The following is a 15047-nucleotide window of genomic DNA, read 5'->3' on the forward strand; positions in this document are numbered from 1 at the left end:
TATGAAGACTTGGGCAGTCAGTCTTCTCATGACCAATACCTTTGCATTCATGACACTTGAGTACTCTGAGTTTAGCCAGAGGACACTCTGATTTGAAGTGACCATACCCGTCGCACTCATGACATTGTAGGTCTCTTCTCCTGATCGTTTTACCACTCTCTTGCCTCTGCATACGACTCGATCCGCGTTCACTGTCTTGAGTTCTCCCACCGGTTCTCAACTGCCCTTTTTCAATTATTTTCAGTGCCTTTATGAAGTTTCTGGACATTAAACCCATGCTTTCTTCAAGCTTCTGATTCATGGTCTCCTCCATTTTCTGGATTCGATCCACACTCTGATCTGCTGTAAAGGCAATTCCTTTGAAGCTTTTAGGTTGATTAGCTTCAGCCTCCATCTCCTCGGCCTTAAGCATACCCAGAAGTTGTGAAAATTTCATGTCGTCAGTGTTCATAGCCATTTTGAGAACGGCCTTCTAAGCTTCAAACTTAGGCGGCAGACACCTCAACAATTTCTTCACTAACTTCTTGTCTTTGTAGACTTTTCCAAGCACTGATGCCTCATTAGCAATGGAACAGAGTTTTGAACCAAAACTTGAAATTGACACATCATTTCCCATACTCAGATTTTCAAACTGAGAAGCTAAGTGATCCAGCCTTGTTCTCTTCACAGTTGATGTTCCCTCAAATGAGTTCACCAGTTCTTCCCAGGCGTCTTTTGCAGCAACACATCCTTGAACCAGCTTGAACTTCTCTGCATCAATGGCCATAAAGATTTCACTAATCGCTTTGGAGTTAAATTTTGATACCTTCTTCTCGGCGTCAGTCCATTGATCTTTGGGTTTGGGTTTCTTCTTTCCAGCATCATCAATGACATATGGTTCTTCCCACCCAGTTTCCACTGCAGTCCAAGCATCTTCATCGATCGACCTGATTCTTTGTTTCATACAAACCTTCCAGTGACCGAAATTGTCCTCATCCAGCATTAGTGACTTCTGAATTGCCACCAACTCCTTAGCCGTGTCCATATTGTCCCTCACAGGATCTCAACCTGATTGTAGATCTTCTGATCAACCGTAGGTGACCTTCTCTGATACCAATTGTAAAGACCAGGAACACGTTGTATTGATGAAAATAAACAAGATTCTGCAAATATCTCTTTGCTTTATTAGAAATCGTTTAAACAATCTTCTCACAAGATGTTTAATCAGATTTACACGACACCAACACACTGGTTCGTCACTGACCAATTCCTAACTACCTGAACCTTACCCACACAGCAACAGCTATGCGATCTCTCTTTGTTCACTCACCAAGACCCACAAACTGCTTTTTCTTGCTATAGGCTTATGCTCGTTCTATTTTCGCCAAAAAGCCCTAGCTGCGTTTTCAACTCCTCTTTTATATCCTCCAACTTCACTAGTTGAGAATATCTCATTTTCCAAATCTTGAGGATATCTCCAGATCTTCGTTTCCTTGATACTGAGATCCTCTGTTATGATACACCTTGTATCTCCAGCTCCAATGAACGTCCTCCACGTCAGGCATGCTTCTTTTAGTCTTCGCGCCTTAATCTCGTCATGTGTTGGACAGTGCTACGACTTGTTCAAACACAAGACTCAACAACATAGACATGAGACAGAAAGAAATCTAGGTACCTAGTAATGATAAGAGATTTCAACTAGGTACTTAGTAATGATAAGAGATTTCAACTAGTTGAGTTATGTCTGGAATGAATGGAATCAAAAGCAAATTAACGTTGATAATATTTTTGCATGCAATGAAGCAGTTGATGATGAGAATTGAGGATCAGAAACCGCGGTATATATATAAGAAGATGTTTTGAAAAAACATATGTAAAGTGATGATTGGCCAATCATGGAAAAGCCATAAAATTAAAGTTAGAATCTCTTGCAGAGAATTATTTGGACCAGTAGTCCGTACACTTAAAAGTGTAAATCTAGTAAGACATAAGTGGATCTTTATTTAAAAGATAAATAAAGATAATATATGAAGAGGTATATTTTTCTGTGGTGGATGCAACTAATTTTGGAATCCCTTATGAATTTGATAATGAGTAAGAGACTTGATTTAGTCTCAAAAGAATTTAAACTGCCAGAAGCACATAAGAAGAATCTAAATTGCTAAGAGTAATAAATTCTAGTTCTTGAGAATACTATACGAAGAAAATATTTTATGTGAAAATGGTGTTATGGACTAGAAGTCCAATAAGTTCCAATAAATTGAAAAAAATGTGAAAATCATATGAATGCATTAACAAATGTTATGCTTATATCAGTTCCCTAAAGATGATATATATGATTTGTATCCATCTCCTAAAGAAGATGCTTCCATGAGGATATATATGATGATCAATGTGGTTGTACTCTTTTCCTTATCATAGTTTTCATCCCATTGGGTTTTTCTATGACAATGTTTTTTAAGGAGGCAGCTGAAAACACAATGATAATATACATCTATTACTAATTCGTTCAAGTGAAGATTTGGCGGACTTATGTACCAAGACGTCTCCAACTATTATTTTCAAGAAGATTGTTAAGCATATTGGATTGCGTTTTCTCAAGCATATCAAGTGATGTACTCATAAAAAATAATAATAGCGCGTTGCACTCTTTTTCTCTTAACTATGTTTTTTCTTATTGGGGTTTTCTAGTAAAATTTTTAATAAGACAATATTTTAGGCGTTTTACATTATAATGAATATCCAAAGGGGAGTGTTATGAATAAATATTATAGATACCAATTATAAAATTCATATCAGATGTTTAGAATTTTTTTTCAATCATTTTTCTTTAGGTTTTAACTTCTTTCCTATATTTTTGTAATACTATATATATCTTTCATTATATATCAAATAGACACAACAATTCTTTTTTACTCCTCTCTTTATTATTTATAATAAAGGTTACCTTATGCGCTCATGCTTAAGATTTAATCCATTTGGGATCCATAAAGTATCAGGCAATCATACCTCCACGTATGTGGATCATCGTTCGTTCATATATCTGACGGATTATCATCTGTCTTTAGCATTTGAGATAAAATCTCCGAATGTCTCTATCTTGAGGTATGGATTACTTCCCTCGACTTATTCTCAATTTTTTGATGATTCGATATAGCTAACAGGTTTCTCAGACTGATTCAAAGATTTATTTGATTGTAATTTTGATGAATCATATGCTGTTTTATGCGCTATCGATGAATTTTTAAATATATATATATATATATATATATATATATATATATATATATCAGAAGCTGATTTTTCTCAAATTCAGATTTGCGTTTGTAATGACTCGAGTCTGGTTTTTTGATGACAGGCAAAACTGAGTAAAAGATCTGGGAGACTTAAGGCAAAAAAGTATGGAGATTCGTCATTTGCTTATAGTCTCTCTGTTCTTGAGCTCTTTGTTACATGGAGATGGTGGGATCACAAGTAGTTTTATTCGATCCGAATGGCCCGCCATTGATATCCCACTTGACCATCATGTTTTCAAAGTCCCAAAAGGTTATAATGCTCCACAACAAGTGAGTAAAATGGTTTTCATGTTTATAGAGTCTTTCAAGAATTTTTGAAAAAAATGGATTGTTTTTAGAGGAAAAATATGTTAGAGAGATCTGTTTGTTATTCATTGGTCAAGAACATACACAATGAGTGTAAACAAGAATCTCAATTTCACTACTAACCCAATATTTGAATAGGTTCATATTACTCAAGGTGATTATGATGGAAAGGCTGTTATCATCTCATGGGTGACACCAGATGAACCTGGTTCCAGCAAAGTACTATACGGAGCAGTGCAGGGTAAATACGACTTTGTGGCTCAAGGGACATACTCAAACTACACATTTTACAAATACAAATCTGGGTATACCCATCACTGCCTTGTCTCTGGCCTTGAGGTAACATTACTAGAAGATTTGTATTATATTGGCTTCACAACTTTTTTCTCAAGAACCATACCAAACTGTTGATATAAAGTTTTCATTTAGTGGCAAAGTGTCACATGAAACTATATAATGGTTGTTTCTCTTTTATGTTGTACATAGTTATGCATCCCATTTAGAAAGTGGAGTCAATGTTCAATGTTTTGTCTTTGGACCTACCAAAAAGGGCCCAGTTCAAAGTGGAATTAACGCTTATTTATTGGGATGATGTTAATCCCTTAATCTATATACGTTGGCTGTGACAGTATGATACAAAATACTATTACAAGATCGAAAGTGGCGAATCTTCTCGGGAGTTTTGGTTTGTTACACCACCAGATGTACATCCAGATGCTTCTTACAAGTTTGGTATTATAGGTATGTCACTTATAAAAAGTTTCCTATTGTCTCTCAAATAGATATGATTGTATTTTGATCTAATGCATTTGTGCTTGTCCCAGGCTTCGTTCTTTAAGATTTATTGCAGAGATTTCAATTGTCTCGACGATAGTTACTTGACTTGTTTCTTCAGCTATGTACTTGCTAAACTCAGTTTAATTTACGAATTGTAGGCGATCTGGGCCAAACATTCAACTCGTTGTCCACACTGGAACACTATATGCAGAGTGGAGCTCAAGCTGTCTTATTTCTGGGAGATCTCTCTTATGCTGACAGATATCAATATAACGACGTTGGTATGAGATGGGATAGTTGGGGACGTTTCGTGGAACGTAGTACCGCTTATCAACCGTGGCTCTGGTCTGCAGGAAATCACGAAATAGATTACATGCCATACATGGTAAATATCTTGAGTCACATTGTACTAACTTTCTACCTAAACAAGTAACACATAGGTGATGTAGAATATTCATAATAGTTGAGTTGTTCCAATGCTTCCTTTTAACAGTTTCTCAGACATAGATCAATTTTATACAGGCACTTATAGGAAGTAGCAGTAAGCTTAAACAAAGAAACGAATTGGTTACATGAGTTCTGAAATGATTGAACTTATTAGAATTGAAATTTCTTTTATAGCTCTTAGTTGTAACTTCTCACTATTCAGGTTGAGGCATACTTCTGTTTCTTTTTTCCTTCGGAGTTCTCAAGTATGTAAAACATTTACAGGAGGAAGTGTCACCTTTCAAGAACTTCCTTCAGCGTTACACTACGCCCTACTTAGCCTCAAAAAGTAGCAATCCTCTCTGGTATGCTGTTAGGCGTGCGTCCGCTCATATCATCGTCCTCTCCAGTTATTCTCCTTTTGGTAATATCTCTCAATTGCACAATAAAATCATCTGCTTATAATATTGTCCTCTTCACTTATAAATAAAAACGTTTATACCAATGAGTAGGTATCAGTACTATCCTTGGTAAGCATGACTCTTTCCGATGGTTGTGCAGTGAAGTATACCCCACAGTGGAGATGGCTTGATGAAGAGTTGAAAAGAGTTGACAGGGAGAAAACTCCGTGGCTAATTGTTCTGATGCACGTCCCGATATATAACAGTAATGAAGCACATTTCATGGAGGGTGAAAGCATGCGAGCAGCTTTTGAGGAGTGGTTTGTCGAACACAGAGTTGATGTAATCTTTGCTGGACATGTTCATGCCTACGAGAGATCGGTACTTACTTATTACCATAAACTCTATGTAGATTTTGTATACTTCATTTTGTTTAGTAACATCTTTGTGGTTTTTTTAATGCCAGTACCGAATATCAAATGTGCGGTATAATGTCTCAAGCGGAGATCGTTTCCCGGTTCCAGATAAGTCAGCTCCTGTTTATATCACAGTTGGAGACGGAGGAAATCAAGAAGGTCTTGCGGGAAGGTGAGTGACATGAACAAATCCAATAACATTTCTGGAACAGAAAAAAGATTCTCTAATTTGTTATAATCCGTCCGAGACTAATTAAAATCGACCTATAGCTAAGACTTGAGCAGCTGAGCATCTTCAGAGCTGATCATAATGGCTGTGAAAATCTCATATGATGCTTATGTGTAGTAGAGTTTTAATTATTTTTTCCATTTTCTTTCAGGTTTAGAGAACCACAACCAGATTATTCTGCATTTCGAGAAGCTAGCTACGGCCACTCCACTTTAGAGATAAAAAACCGAACACATGCGATATACCACTGGAACCGTAATGACGATGGGAAGAAAGTAGCAACGGATGAATTTGTGTTACACAACCAGTACTGGTAAGTTTGCTAATTCACTTCACTAACCTTTAGTAATTGCGTAGATGCAGAGCTAAGTGAAAAAAATGTGCATGCAGGGGAAAGAACATTCGAAGGAGAAAGCTTAAGAAGCATTATCTCAAGAGTGTTGTCGTTGACTGGGTTTCCAGTTGATTCACCAAGTGTGTCATGCATCTTATTTTATCAAACTATGTGAATATATTCGTCTAATTCCTTAAAACTTCCTAAACCAGATCTTAATTATTTTTTTACTATATCAAATCTTGTGTAAACTTTCACTTATATTAAGGGAATTATTGTGTTTTACTAGTTTTTTTAATGATTTGAGATCATGTGGAATTGTTGTATCACTGGATCTTACTTCGCCCAGTTGGATCAACATTGGGTCGGGTTATACCTGAAAACGAATCGTTCAAGAAATATTACCACAGGGTTATGTGCCTTCTTTCCCGCCACGGCCACTGCTCTTCCGGAGTTCCTTCTCCGATGTTTTGTTGGCACCTACAAAGCCTCTTCTTGCATCTTCATAAATGGATTCATTGGGAGTGTGTAGAACTGGGTCAAGAATGCACCCTTGTTCCAAGTAGTGATGGATGGACGGGGCAAGGACTTAATCTAAGTCTTTTGTCAATTAGAGAGAAAATGAACAAATTTGCATTTGAAGTAGTTGGCAGGAACTCCATTAGTATGTGTTGTGCTGTATATATCCTCAAAGGTAAACAACCATGGAACTGATATTTGTTTCACCAAAGAAATAATCTCCGCTTCATCTCAAAAGCATATGAATTGAGTCCAAATTATCAATTGTTGTCGTTGACGATGCTGAGTGAAAGGTGCTTGTCTTTGAAATACCGGTTGCTGAAAATAAAGCATTCCTTGGTAAGAGAAAATAAAGCATAGTTCACAGGAGGAAGTTGATGCTAATCTTCCATATGCGCTGGTGGATTTTGAATATCACCCAAGGAAATGGGTTCTGGATGCCATCACAAGGGAGTTGAGCATATATATGTAGATAATTTTTTTTGGTTTTATTTGTAGATAAATTTGAAGTGTTTTATTTCATAAAAAATCTGGGTGATTAGACAATGAATTTTTACAGATTTTACAAAATGTAATTTACATTAAAAGAAATTTTTTAAAATCAAACAAAAAGAGATAATTTAGCTAAATAATTGCGTCTTGACTGCTACCAATATAGTCATTAGGATTTAATGAGAAGCTTGATTCTCGTCTGAAGATGATTGTAGTTTTGAGAGTATTGGGGACGTCTAAGTGCATCTTCTGGAATGAATGAGGGTCAAGAATTTTTAGCATACAATCAGCCTTGGTAATTAATGGGTAACTGACAAATCAACGAGTAAATCTTCTTTAATTCTAACAAAGTCTTTCTCTCCATGTTCTTGGACATATTTAATCATCTTGAAACATTCTAGATGGTTTATAAGCTTCACTTTACAACATTTCCACATAATATGATGACTATGGTTGACTCTGAATATAATGACCTCATTAGAATCCATTGCTCATATTTGAACAATTCGTTATGAGAGCGGAAGCAGCCATCGAGAGAGTAGCTTAAGAGAACACAAAACTATGGCTGCAAGAAGAAGACACTCGTGGAGGTGAAGGTGAATCGATGGCGTATATTCTTAAGTCCTTACCAAAACATCAGTTCTTCCTTGAAATCCAAAGATAGCGATTGCTCATGACCGAGGATATGTAGGCGATGTAACAAAGTTGTATGAGTATCATTAGGTATTGATCACTGTTAATATGTTGTTAGTAAATTTGAAAACGCGTATACCACACCTCAGTTTTCACAAAACACTTTCTTCGTAGGGATAATGTACTATTGAGAGACTGATGAGTTCTGAGAAAATCATGAAGATCAATAAAGGTTGATAATCTAAATAAAGTTTGAGAAGATTATGATATTTGTCAATTGCTTGGCGTTAGACTATAAAGACTTTTAAACTTTTTACAGTTTTTAAAGTTTATTTTTAGCCAAATACACTTTTTCAATTTTTCTAGTTTAAAAGTAAGATTTTTTGTTTTTGTTCATATTTTTTAAAAGTTATATACGATGAGCTTTTATCCAAAAACTTATAAAAATAAATATATTCTATTTTTTTTTCTTCATTCCCAGAATCATTTAAAAGAATTTATAGATATATATATATAATTACTAACTAGTTTTAATTAATTAAATCTTATTTTATTTTTTCTTCTTTTTGAGATCCGTTTTTTTATTTTTATTTTTTATTTTTTTTCTTTTTGTATATCATATTTTTAAAAGTAAAAGTTAACTTTGAATAGTAAATATTTTTAAAGTAAAAAATAAAAGTAAAAACTAAAAGTAACTGCTCTTATCAAGTAGACTCAATATATTAGTTTAGGAAATTACTTTAGAAAATTACATTAATTTATGATTTGTTCGACTCCAGTATTCTCTCTGTGGAATGGTGGACATACTGTTTACCGACAATAAAAAATCCTCTTTGTAGAAAGTCCTACGTACTTACGTAGTGTTTCAGCAGATTTGGCTTTGGTAGATTCTCTTACTCACTAAAATGGGGATCGTTTAATCTGAAGACTAAATTTTTAACAATTTATGATATATACAATGCTTGGGTGATACTAAATGCTAAATATCATGTTTCATATGATAAAAGTAAATTTTCTATATCTTATGTATTCCATTGCAAGCTAATATGTATCTTTCAACTTATTTGTCAGTAATGTTATGCTTCCTTCTCTGTCAAACCTTTAGCAGCCCATAATGCCCATCTCTAGATGCACCACCCTATATAGTCCTTAATTTTTTTTTTTTTTTTGTTATTTGATTAATTTACAGATAACAGAAGCTAGCTATGGAGTATAATTGAGTGTTTGGCATCAGTAATGATGAAGAGAGATGAAAGGAAATTTAGCAGCAGTCAAACAACTGTTAGAAAGACCAGAAAATGATATTGTACCTAAAGCAAATACTTAACCACAAAGCATAACACTCATGAGTTTATTAATTTATACAGCAAGGGAGAGAGAGAAAGAGGGAGGGAGAAATCGTTACCGGATCTTCTCGCGGTTCCAACAAAATCTATGAAGAACGATGCAAACCTCTGTACAAATGTTAATGACCAGAAGCAGGCTAAAACGAGACGATCAATCATCCTTGCAAGTCGCTTTGTTATGTCCTACTCCTCCACACTTTGTACAGCACACGGATCGTCCTCTTTTCCTGTCTTTGATCCTCTTGTCGACTCCCTGAACCCGGGAAAAGAGAGGTGGAAGTACTTGTTCATCCTCTTCCTTGTTGCTGCCTTCATTCTCCACGGCAGCTAAGTCGATCGCAACTGGTCCCAGAGCTTCTGAATACGTTGAACGGTAACTCTCAACTGTAAAGAAACTAGAGCAAAAGTCATATAGATTTCTGCCTTTTGTGTTTAGGACAGCAATCGCATGCTGGCAAGGAAGTCCCGTGGGCTTCCACCCGAAACAGCTGCAGGTTTGGTTACTGATGTCCACGAGTTGAACAGACCCATCATGAACCTCGAAAAGCGTGTCCGAACAGAAGAAAACTTTTAGCACGCCTGCTTGCTTACATTCTTCTACTAGACTTTCCTCCTTAGATGGCACTAGTTGGCTGAACCACTGTTTTGACTTATCCTGGCTATTGTTCACCAACTCCACAATTCTACTCACAAATGCCACAAGCTTCTGGACGATGGAAGTCTCCTGGATTTCGTCAATCCACTTGGAGTAGATCTCTCCCACATCTGACGTTATATGGCTGTATGGTTCACCTTCAAACAATGCACTGGCCCAGTGCTTTGATTCAATCTGCATTACCCAATCATAAGCTCTAGGAGACACTTTTCGTATTTGCTCGGTGTAAACCTTAAAGCCATCAAGTCGGTCAGCACGTGCTGCAGCCAGTAAATAGTACGATAAGGATGGCTTCCCATCACCAAGAAACGGGCCTCTTAGGCTTCTCATAAAATCCTCCATCAAGTAATGTATGGAATAACCGTGATGGGAATTCTCGAAAATCTCCAACACAGAACTCATTAGTCCTTTCTCTCGGTCAGAGACAAAGGTAAGGGGTCGTAAACTGGGCACAGCTACCATTAACTGTTCCAGAAACCAACGCCAAGTTTCATCAGTTTCCACATCCACAAGTGCTAATGCCACTGGAAGCACGCCATCATCTCCATCCAAGGCAGAAGCTGTTAACAAAATTTCATGGTACCTAGACTTAAACGGAATGGCATCAAGGAAAAGAAGCGGCCTGCAACCAGTTTGAAAGCCATGTATACAAGATTGGAAAGCCAGAAAAAGCCGCTGAAATCTTCTGTCCTCACCAACCACAAGATCAACCATACTTCCCGGGTTTGCCTCAAGTACATTCTTCACAAAAAGAGGCAAATGCTTATATGCCTCTTTGAATGATGTATGAAGTCCTCCTTTAGCTTCATCAATGCCTCGTCTTATAGTGCAATAACTTAGCTCAATACCAAAATCTTGGAAAATAGAGTCGGCAATATTCTTAGTCTTCTGATTTGGGTTATCTTGCAACCTCTCCTTGATGATACTCACCACCCAGTTCTTCTTTGGATGAGCAGATTTCCAAGATTCTCCCCCGCATGTATGCCTTCGATTAAATTTTTTTATCCTAAACACACCATCGGATGGTACCCATGATGCATAAATCTTCCAAGGACAACCTCCGACTAAACAAACACCACATGCACGGTTTGATTCATTCTTCCTTAGTCTGTACCCAAAACGACAAGCAACCGCATATTTCTGCAGGGCATCACGAAATTCAACGACACTCTCAAATCCTTGACCCACACCGGTAATGCAACGTTTCCATGAGGATACCAAGCTCTCTACAGAACCATCATTGGGATCAGAGATAGAATAATTCATCTCATGTTCAGATTCAAGATCCTCAGTTTCAGGGTAATAGGCCTCAATATCCTGCACATAGTCCTTGTCATTATCCATATCATCATCAACATCATCATCAACATCGTCATCGTCAACATCGTCAGCATCATCTTCGTCACTTAAGAGATATGCATCATCATCAGGTTCTAGTACAGGCTTTCGAATTTCTCCCCTGCTTCTTAAGGATCTTCTCCTTGTATCCCCTCCATCTTCATCCCGGAGCAAAATGCTGGGTTCTTCCATCACACGTCTTCGTTTACTAACACTTACAGGGGAGGCAGTCACACCACACACAACATTCAGAGACGTCGGAGGGGAGCTTTTGGTACCAGAATTATTACCTATGAGTGATTCTTTGGAACTTTTGGGAGTTAGTTTGGAAATATTGGATACAAGACTCTTCTTACCTTTCCTTTTGGGTTTTTTAAATGTTGTTTTGGCTGGTACCACTGGATCGGTGGATATTGTTACGGGAATGTCAACAAGGCCACCGGAATCAGAGGTAATTCTAGGGGTGACCTTCCTAGATCTCAAATTATCATCAACGAGGTTGTTTTCTTGAGGAGTTCCTATCATAACTTCAATGGGCACATTGGCTACATTCCCATATGCCAGCTGTGTAGTCTCTGTTCCGATTGCTATATTATTTAACCTGCAATTAAACATAGACGTAGATTATGCAAACCATCGATCAAAAGCACAGCAGAACAATATATTGCTTACAGACATTTAAGATTTATTTTCTCTAGAAAATGTCAAATGCTCCTCCACTTTGGATCAGAAGCGATTAGCCCAGGTAATGATCAACAACTGCCTGTATAACAGGGCACCTAAGTTATCTATATGAAAAATGTAACTGAAATGAGGTAGTTTGGTGTTTTGCAGACACTAAAAAACAATAACACTGAAATTTTGGTTTTGTAAGAAACGAAAACAAACTTCTCGAGCATTTCAGAGACGTGAAGAAATAGACAGCCGCTCAGAATAACGACCTAAAGGATTATATTTACTCGAATACCATATTAGATGGGATAATATTACCACATATCAAACGTTATTTTTGAAATGTTGCAAAATTAAATGCATCATTATGTATCTACTACGTTCCCTGGCAGAAGCATGGTTTAGATAAGAGGTTATACCTGTTACCAGGTGACACAACTGGTTCAGAGTGGAAGCCTTCTTTTCCGGTTACAAAAACCTCAGCTGTGACAGAGCTCAGATGGAAATCATACATCCTTTTCATGTCCTTCTCTTGTTTCATGGTGATAAGCGTTCTTCTGTTTCCCGGGAGAAAATACTTGAGGGACAAAGAATTATAATCCAAGTTGAAGAGTTTCCCCACTTTTAGCTTAAAGTCATCAAAAGAGGTCTCATGATTAATATTTATCGCTTCTGCCTGTCCACCGGTATATGTCATTGTCCCGTCGTCGTCCGTCACAAACTTGCCGCCAGATTGACAAATCAATATAAGCTTACCTTTCCCCATACCTACAAATATCCTGAAAGAAACGAAAAAAAGACATTAATCAGATACACAAGATAACTGTATTGTATTAAGTCATATGACCTAAATAGATATGTAGCTGGTAAAAAGTAAGTCTAGTAAGCCAAGAGAGGACAACAATGATGACCATTTTAGTGAAATGTAAATAAAAACTGGCAATGATAGTGTTTAAATTGGATAACTGGAAAGCAAATCACAGCAAAAGTGATGTTTTAGCTCTACTTTCATGCTAAATTGCAAGAGACAATCAATCAAAAACTAATCTCAATTTTAATCACCAAGAGTTGCTCATTTACTAAAGGGACAAAGTGTTTAGTAAAAGAGATCAAGAGAGGCAGTTTCAGTCTTTGAATAAGAGTCAGAAACCACCAAATTGGGATAAACTTTGGGCATAACCTAAGCAAAAAAAAAAGAAAAAAAAAACAAATCTTAAAAGACAAGACAGTAAGAGAACAGTCGAATCTCACGAAATTCAGACATTCATTATCCTCTAAATCACAACAGCGATTCATAAACACAGAAATACAAAACCGTAAACTGACAAAACTCTATCGTCTGTTTAAATTGAACATTCGCATTGCTGAACAATGATTTTTTGACTTGGCAAGTTAAAAACCATTGCCTCGTTTCGTTAGACAAGACGAATTTAATGGTGAGGGAGAGATTTGTTTACCAAAACAATCGAAGACGATCTTGCAGCTGGGGAATTAGGAACCCTAGGGTTAGTATCGCGAGAAGTTGAGAATTGTGGGGAAGAAACGAGAGAATGAAACGAATTAGGGTTGGGTCTGTACGGGAATAAAATAAAGAAAAGGTCCACTACATCGAAGAAAATAGTATTAAGGGGTTGCTTTGAAAATCTTATTGTTCACACTCTGCAAGTCTAAAATACACCTAAGAAAATAAAAAATAAAACCTCAATTATTAAGTTATTTTGAAAATTTATTATTTCAATAAAACAACTATTAAATAACTTAATATTTCTCATTTCTATAAAGATTTTTTTTTCATAATTTTCTAAAATCCTTATTCAACAAAATAATGCTAATTAAAACCCCTTCCATTGATAATACTCATAATGTTGTGAAAACTTGGAAACTTTATTAATCACTGGAATGTATATATAGAGTACATAGGGAATCTAGGTTAAGTACAATGCCATGATGGGCCTAATGGGCCGGTATAAGAGTCTATATATGATATGTGTTATAACACTCCCCCTTGGACGAGTGAACCGGGTCAGCTACTCAATCGGGATCTCGATAATGCGCTGGGAAATGTTGCTTCATTAAAACCTTACCAGGAAAAACCCAGTGGGACAAAACCATGGTGAAGGAAAAAGAGTACAACACGCATTACTCCCCCTGATTGTAGCATCACTGCAGATCTCTAAGTCTATACATTCCTATCTGTTTGACGAGCTTCCGGTGTGTTGAAGTAGGCAATGATTTGGTGAAGAGGTCAGCTGAATTCTCACTGGATCGGACCTGCTGAACGCTGAGAGTGCCGTCCTTCTGCCAGTCTGAGGTTGAGAAGAACTTCGGTAGAATGTGCTTCGTCCGATCTCCTTTGATATATCCTTCCTTGAGCTGAGCTATGCATGCCGCGTTGTCTTCATACATCACCGTGGGCTGTGTGTCTTCGTCCATACCACAATCTCTGCGGATGTGCTGAGTCATGGAGCGCAGCCAGACGCATTCCCTACTAGCCTCATGAATGGCTAGGATTTCAGCATGGTTTGATGAAGTGGCAGTGAGTGTCTGCTTCATTGATCTCCAAGAGATGGCTGTTCCTCCATGCGTAAAAACGTAGCCAGTTTGAGACTTGGCAGTGTGCGGATCTGATAGATATCCTGCATCGGCGAAGCCGACTAACCCATCTTTATTTTGGTTAGTATAGAAGAGTCCTAAGTCTTGAGTACCTCGAAGGTATCTTAGGAGATGTTTTATACCGTTCCAGTGCCTCTGAGTTGGAGATGAACTATATCGAGCGAGGAGGTTCACGGCAAAACATATGTCTGGTCTAGTGTGACTAGCCAGGTACATTAACGCTCCTACAGCACTGAGGTATGGCTTTTCAGGACCAAGGATTTCTTCATCATCCTTTTTGGGACCAAGAGGGTCATCACTTAAGCTTCTAACTACCATTGGGCTGGTCAATGGGTGAGCTTGGTCCATATTAAATCGCTTGAGTACCTTTTCGATATAAGCCGATTGATGCACAAGGATTCCTCCTTTGATGTACTCAAGTTGTAATCCCAAACAGTACTTTGTTTTGCCTAGGTCTTTCATTTCGAATTCTGCTTTTAAGCAGTCGACTGTTTGGGAGATCTCACCAGATGTTCCGAGGATGTTTAGATCATCCACGTATACTGCTATGATTACAAATCCTTTGTTTGAGTACTTCTTGATGAAGATGCATGGACTGATGGGGTCATTTTTGTA

The 15047-nt window shown here is 37.3% G+C and overlaps 2 protein-coding genes across 2 annotated transcripts; one reads left to right on the top strand and one right to left on the bottom strand.

Moving 5' to 3' along the window:
* The first annotated feature begins 2931 nt into the window (after positions 1-2931).
* Positions 2932-6455, top strand: LOC18020421 (bifunctional purple acid phosphatase 26). Its single transcript, XM_006403038.2, has 10 exons — positions 2932-3084; positions 3338-3545; positions 3720-3920; positions 4211-4322; positions 4517-4743; positions 5070-5208; positions 5346-5566; positions 5652-5773; positions 5982-6143; positions 6221-6455. The coding sequence occupies exons 2-10, from the start codon at positions 3381-3383 to the stop codon at positions 6294-6296; spliced, it is 1425 nt and encodes a 474-aa protein (XP_006403101.1). The 5' UTR covers positions 2932-3084; positions 3338-3380; the 3' UTR covers positions 6297-6455.
* A 2581-nt stretch (positions 6456-9036) lies between these two features.
* Positions 9037-13384, bottom strand: LOC112087289. Its single transcript, XM_024157317.1, has 3 exons — positions 13277-13384; positions 12239-12598; positions 9037-11748 (listed from the first exon to the last, which is right to left on the bottom strand). The coding sequence occupies exons 2-3, from the start codon at positions 12583-12585 to the stop codon at positions 9306-9308; spliced, it is 2790 nt and encodes a 929-aa protein (XP_024013085.1). The 5' UTR covers positions 12586-12598; positions 13277-13384; the 3' UTR covers positions 9037-9305.
* Positions 13385-15047: the final 1663 nt, after the last annotated feature.

The sequence above is a fragment of the Eutrema salsugineum genome, unplaced genomic scaffold, assembly GCF_000478725.1.
Source record: "Eutrema salsugineum unplaced genomic scaffold, Eutsalg1_0 scaffold_18, whole genome shotgun sequence".
NCBI lineage: Eukaryota > Viridiplantae > Streptophyta > Magnoliopsida > Brassicales > Brassicaceae > Eutrema > Eutrema salsugineum.

Bases quoted from the DNA above. Each gene is read 5' to 3' on its own strand.
- LOC18020421 (XM_006403038.2), top strand. From the start codon at position 3,381: ATGGAGATTCGTCATTTGCTTATAGTCTCTCTGTTCTTGAGCTCTTTG. The intron at 3,546-3,719 runs GTGAGTAAAATG...ATATTTGAATAG, and splicing joins GTTATAATGCTCCACAACAA to GTTCATATTACTCAAGGTGA. The intron at 5,567-5,651 runs GTACTTACTTAT...TTTTAATGCCAG, and splicing joins TTCATGCCTACGAGAGATCG to TACCGAATATCAAATGTGCG.
- LOC112087289 (XM_024157317.1), bottom strand. From the start codon at position 12,585: ATGGGGAAAGGTAAGCTTATATTGATTTGTCAATCTGGCGGCAAGTTT. The intron at 11,749-12,238 runs GTATAACCTCTT...GTTTAATTGCAG, and splicing joins GTTGTGTCACCTGGTAACAG to GTTAAATAATATAGCAATCG.